Genomic DNA, 5,986 nt, shown 5'->3' with positions numbered 1-5,986 from the left:
TCAGCTATAGCTAAAAGCTAATATTTTGTATACAAAACAAATGTTTAACTTTCTAAAACACACTTGTTCTCCGATTAATCATTTCTGAACCGATCACATTGATCTTTTGAGCCTTTGGAATGAGACAAAATGTTTTTTTATAATTTATCAAGTTCACTGTAAAATATCCACACACAAAAATCTACATTATAAATATTTGATTGTAATATTAGAAAGAACGGATGGGAAAGCGGAACTTTGTCATCGTCGTGTTTTAAGGGGGGATGAAAACACTGACGGACTGATGTAGGCGCAGTGGTAGCTTCCTGTTTAGAAGGAAAACGTCAGACGTGAGTATGTGACAGTTTCTGCAACTTCACTCATTCAAGTAATTCAAATGAATGGTTCATTATTAAGTCAGATGATAGATGGAGTAAACTGAGCTAACAATGCTAGTGTTGTGCTAGTGTTGTCTCTGACGTACAGCGTTTACCTGCTAGCTAACAACACAACTTCTTTCTTAGAGCGTAAATACAGCGGAATCAAGTCTTCGCACGAGCGGAGACACACTTCTATATTTATATTATATGTATATATATTTATACTGTGATGATATGATATCCCGTAAAGCGACACACAGCGTTTAGGTCAGCTAGTTAGCTTCCAGCCTCTGTCAGCTGAGCTGTAGAGATAAGATAAGGTTCAGAGAGTTTCATCATCTCAGGCACTGACTCACTCTCTGAAGTGTAACCTAACACACGTGCTCTCTGTGGACTCAGCAGCTGATTCCCAGACTGACAGTGTTGAGAGGAGCCATGCCTTTCCTGCACGGCTTCAGAAGGATCGTCTACGAGTATCAGCCGCTGGTGGATGCTGTGATGCGTGTTGTTGGACTGGAGGAAGGAGATGATGGAGGTGGTGAGGAGGAGGAGGAGGACAGGTAGAAACATGAAGACATGAATATTGTTTGATTGATTGGTTATCTTCTATTTTATCTGGTGTTCTCAAAGTTTTAATTTCATTCTTCCCAAGGACAAAGTTACTACTTCTAAATTGTAATGTGTAGCCGAGTGAGTTTTAACATAGTATTACTGCTGTATTAATGTACCCCTGTCCAAAAAAACATTCAGAAATCTGATTATCTATATACTAGCCAATGGAATTCATATTCTTTATATTAAAAAAAAGTCACTTGCAGCATGTTGCATATTATTAGTGTTCAAAGTGACTCCCAGGTATTCTAAAGTAAGATCCTAAGATCTCATCATTTAAATTTTTACCAGAGCCCAGTTTGTAGTACTCCTCGTGTGTTCTAACTCAGACTTTGACTTTAACAGTATCTCTTTCTGCTCCCCTGTACAGAGTCAGGACTCCAGAGGATGAGTCCAGTGGGCGTAGTTCTCTGGTGGAGCTTCTGGAGCGAGAGTCTCAGTCAGAAGTGTTTGTACAAGGCATCAGCTACGCTTTGTTTAAAGTGGCAGAGAGGGGACTGGTGTACGCAGCTGAAATCCTGCTACGCCACGGAGCTTATCTAAACTTTGAAGGTGAGTAATGATTTGAGTGTGGAGTAAATAATGTAGATAAACATGCAGTAAAATTACAAAGGATTTTTTGATAGGCTGTTGTGGCAGACAGACAAAATCACGGGTGTCCTGTCATACATCAATAATAATGCAGCAGATCTGTGGCTGAGATGGCTTATTTGTAGGTTGTCAGTTTGCCTATTTTAACAATTAGGTATTTTTATTTTGGGCAAATTTGTCCTCAAATTATGTGCAGTGCAATCACTAAAAACATGTTTGAATAATATTAATATTTTTTTTCTATTCTCCAGACCCAGTGTCGTACTACAATCCTCTACATGTAGCAGTTATGCGGAACAGGCCAAGTATGGTGAGGCTGCTGGTCGGGCATGGAGCAGACATTGAGAAGAGGGACAGGGTGAGAGAGCTGCCTTAACTGGAATCAACACATATCTCTGTTATGTCTTGTCTTTATTGGACACTGTCTGATTTTAATTTTTTTTCTCCTTTTTCATTTGATGTAAAAACTCTATGCTGTATGTTACTTGTTAGATCCATGAGAGCAGTCCATTGGATCTTGCCAGTGAGGAGTCAGAGAGACTCCCCTGCCTGCTCACTCTGCTCGACTTGGGCGCCAATGTGAATGCTAGCGATAAAAATGGTAAATTTAAATCTTAATTCTAGAGCCTGACGATAAAATTGCCGATATATAAAACTTAATTTTACAGAATAAAAATGCAGAAAAGATGTGCTTTTATGTTTACGTTTGACATAGAAATGTTTATTTTCCTCATTTTCAAGTTCTATGTATTTGTTTTGTGTTTTCTTTCAGTTTTGTTTATAATAAGGTTCATTATCAAGCTGTAAAATATCAGGCCTCAATTACATTTCTTTGTCAGAAGGGTTTGATGACAAAATCTATTATATAATATAAATATATATCAGCCGGGATATCTATATTGGAATAGTTTTACTCCCTAATATTGGTATCTGCCTCCAAAAATCCATATTGTTAGGGCTCTACTTAATTCTGTAACAATCATTCATTCATTCACGGTGTAAACTGACTGTTTTGGTCTTGACTCCAAAGGAAAAACACCTCTGCTCCATGCCATGGCCAGCAGCGATGGACTCACAGTGAACAACACAGAGAGCATCCAGCTTCTTCTTCAGAGAGGTAGTGACAGTGAAACCCACTTCATCCTCACTTTGACTCATAGTAAAGTTTGGTCACCAAAATATATCTTTCAAACCAGGTCACAGTTAAATCCCTACATCCAGAAACTAAAATATGCACATAAACCCTTTAACGGAAATTAGGGGTGTAATGGTACACAAAAATCACGGTAAAACAAAAAAACAGTCTTATAAATAATAGTAAAATAAATATCCATTAAGGTGCAGCATGTAAAAAGTTAACTGTACTTAAACTGCACCATTATTGTATTGTATGATTATCATTATTAAATATATGTATTTTTTTCTTCATAAAAAATGTACATGTTCACATAGTTGAGGGTTCAATGCTCTGCTGGTTCTAACAATGTCTCTGCTGTGGAGAACACTTTCAGTGAGTGAACGGTCACATGTCCGCTGCTATAAAAACACATATGTTGCTCATTATTGTTTTGATGCGGTCTGAATTGTTTTCAATCTGCAGCTTTAATGCTGCAGATAGCTGGGTTTGCACTGAACTCATTTTTCCCTGTCCCCCTATGTTAGTGTTATTCTTAATGTTAGTGGACATAACTGTGGTGATGCCGTTTCAAACGAGTCGGCATATTCGATGTCCGACCAGCTACATGTCAAATTGCAGTTATGAATGTTGGCATACAGCTTTTGTACGATCCTCTTGACTAAGTCTGTCGTCATAATGGTGACTGTGAAACTGAAGTGTTCCCACGCAGCAGACTTAAATGATGAGGGAGGGTCTTCACACTCCTGTTTGTCTGATTTGATCTGATGATTACTGTGATGCTTTCTTCCCTACAGGTGCTGATGCGAAGGCTGTCACTGTACACGGTGAAGCAGTCGAATCCTTGTTGGTGTTTCTAATTAAGGAGGCTCTGGATGCCAGCGCGGAGGATGCTGCAGCGATCGGTAGATTCTGCCTGAAAACCACACAGCTTTTGCTGACTCATGGTGTGGACCCCAGCTGCTGCATGAATGAGGATGGTGATTCCTCCCTGACACAGACAAGCCTGGAGCACTTTGACAATTTCTTCCCACTGGCTGTGCTCTTGATGCAGAGCGGCGCTGCTTTGCAGTGCACCTATCATGGCGACTCCTGTTGGTCAGCCGAGAGCCTCCTTTTCGGGCGGCTCCAGGAAGCCCTTCAGCAGTGCTCTGATCAAAGTCATGCGTCCGAGCTCCTGGAGCAAGCTGAGGTGTTGCTCGACCTAGCGAGGGTAAATGTCCCCATGCTAAATCTGCCTTTAAGCTCAGAGCTTCCTGCACCTGGTCAGGACCCTCACGCTCAGGCTCTGGTGGACCTGCAGAGGAGGGTGTTAGAACATGACGCCAGCCCCCCTGCTTTGCGATGCCTCTGCAGGGCATTCATACGGACCCACCTGCAGCCCTGGCCACTGGAAGACAGAGTCAATGCCTTGCCATTACCAGACAGACTGAAAGACTTTCTTCTACCTGAGCGCACATATACACCAAAACCTGGCTGGGACTGCTTCAAGCCCCAGCTTTCATAGCAAACACTGATGATGCAAGCTACAGGCTGGTTTCTGTTCTACCCAAAATCTGATTAAAATGTTTTTTAAAACACCCGGGAAGGAATTTAACCAGAATGACACTCAGTAGTGTTCATACCTCCACCAAGGCCCAACAGTCTCTTGATGTTAGTTTGATACCCCTCAAAGTGCCATTACACTTCCCCTCCACCCATTCACACATACATTCAAACAGTGCATCTATGGACAACACTTTCTCACACCTGGCTCACAAACTGCCGAGCCAAAACTCCATCTTTTCCACTGTACACTATTTACTGAGCCATCAAGTGAAAAGGTTGAAAATCCTCCTAAAGCACAATGTTAAAGAAAGTAAAATGAATTCCTGGATCCCCCCCCTAGATCAGCATCAAAATTCAATGAGTCATAGGTCATGCCCCACCGCTCCATAAATTTTTACATAATCATGTATAACACATAAACAAACAGATGAAAACATAATCTCCTTGGCAGAGGTAACCTAATACCTGGGCTCAGGTCCCAAAAAATATTAAGCTAAACCTTAGACATCACTGAGGCCTTTGTTGAATTCTCATTGTGTGTTGTCTTTGCCAGATTTACAGGCAAAACAAGTGTATGTTTCCCTAATATACAACATTTCGTATGTTCAAGTTGGTGTTTGAGTTGTTGCCAAGTTATTAATGTTGAACTGTTGAACAAAATTCAAGTGTTGAGGAAGCTGCAGTTCAGAATAAAAGGCACTGGATGGCAGTGTTGCTCCTGCAGATGAGAAGTAGCTCAGCTAGCAGGGTCAAAGATTTAGTTATTCTCAGTGCAGCCTATTAAAGTTGTTCTAGCGCAGAAGAGTCCATCTATATTTTATCTCCTCAACATGATGGTGATGTGTTGTGGAATTTGTGTGTCATCTCGCTCCTCATGAAGACGGACCAATAAAACAGCAGCGTGTTTCACCACCTGTGGTCTGATGTGTTTATCCACTAACTAAATGTTGACATTATTTTCTGTTTGTCCACATATTACTGTTTTTAATTGACCAGGTAGTGGCAGCGCAGAATAGGACTCTTAAAACTGACTGACTAAATGTTAAAGGAGGAAATCAGTGCTGTGTATTTGCCTCGAGTTTGAGAGCAGAAACCAAACATCAGTAGAGAGCTCCTGCTAAAATAAAGAAACAGGAATAAGATGCTACAACACTGCAGGAGTGCAAGTCGATGTTTTGACGTGGTTTTACTGAGACACAACGTAGCTGCAGTGGCTGCTGGTGTGGAAAGTTTTACTAAGCATTATAAATTCTGATGAATTCAGAGCCCCACTCCTCTTTTTTACAAATCTGCACCTCCTCATCTTTGGGAATAACCAAACATTGCCTGGTAGAAGCATGTTAAGATACAGGAACGTCAAGGGGTACGTATGTGTTTGCATCCATGTGTGTGTGATGAGCAAACTAAATAGGACATTGTGTTACACAACTAACCCCTTCCTGACATTGCTGAAGCTGGAGTGGCTCCAAGGCTTGCAGGCGCTCCAGCTCCTCTTGGTTATCTAGGTCACAGCCTCTGAGGAGAAGAGCCTCGGCAGCAGCAGCAGCAGCCCTGCATGACACACGCTTCACTCTCCTGTCTGTCTGAATCTCCCTGCACAGGCTTGACAAAACCTCAACGCTGGCCTTGGTCGAATGAGGGAGCGAGGGAGGGAGAGGGTTGCAGGAAGCAGAACAGTGAAGAAGAAGAAGAGGAAGGAGGGAAAAAAACGTTAAAGATACAGACGGCATATGTGGAGTGG

General features: G+C 41.6%; 1 protein-coding gene across 5 annotated transcripts; it reads left to right on the top strand.

The window, feature by feature from the left end:
- The first annotated feature begins 238 nt into the window (after window positions 1-238).
- Window positions 239-5,159, top strand: asb6 (ankyrin repeat and SOCS box containing 6). 5 transcript variants are annotated; one of them, XM_020094088.2, is made up of 7 exons: window positions 239-329; window positions 762-919; window positions 1,342-1,523; window positions 1,814-1,920; window positions 2,055-2,163; window positions 2,593-2,679; window positions 3,495-5,159. In XM_020094088.2, the coding sequence occupies exons 2-7, from the start codon at window positions 795-797 to the stop codon at window positions 4,202-4,204; spliced, it is 1,320 nt and encodes a 439-aa protein (XP_019949647.1). In that variant the 5' UTR covers window positions 239-329; window positions 762-794; the 3' UTR covers window positions 4,205-5,159. The 5 variants fall into 5 exon arrangements, with proteins under 5 accessions (XP_019949647.1, XP_019949648.1, XP_019949646.1 ...); XM_020094089.2 differs by having other exon boundaries at window positions 251-329; window positions 759-919; XM_020094087.2 differs by having other exon boundaries at window positions 265-333; window positions 759-919.
- The last annotated feature ends 827 nt before the right edge of the window (window positions 5,160-5,986 follow it).

This window comes from Paralichthys olivaceus, chromosome 4 (assembly GCF_024713975.1).
Source record: "Paralichthys olivaceus isolate ysfri-2021 chromosome 4, ASM2471397v2, whole genome shotgun sequence".
NCBI classification, from domain to species: domain Eukaryota; kingdom Metazoa; phylum Chordata; class Actinopteri; order Pleuronectiformes; family Paralichthyidae; genus Paralichthys; species Paralichthys olivaceus.
The sequence above is the reverse complement of the archived record's forward strand: the minus strand, read 5'-3'. Positions and strand labels throughout refer to the sequence as shown.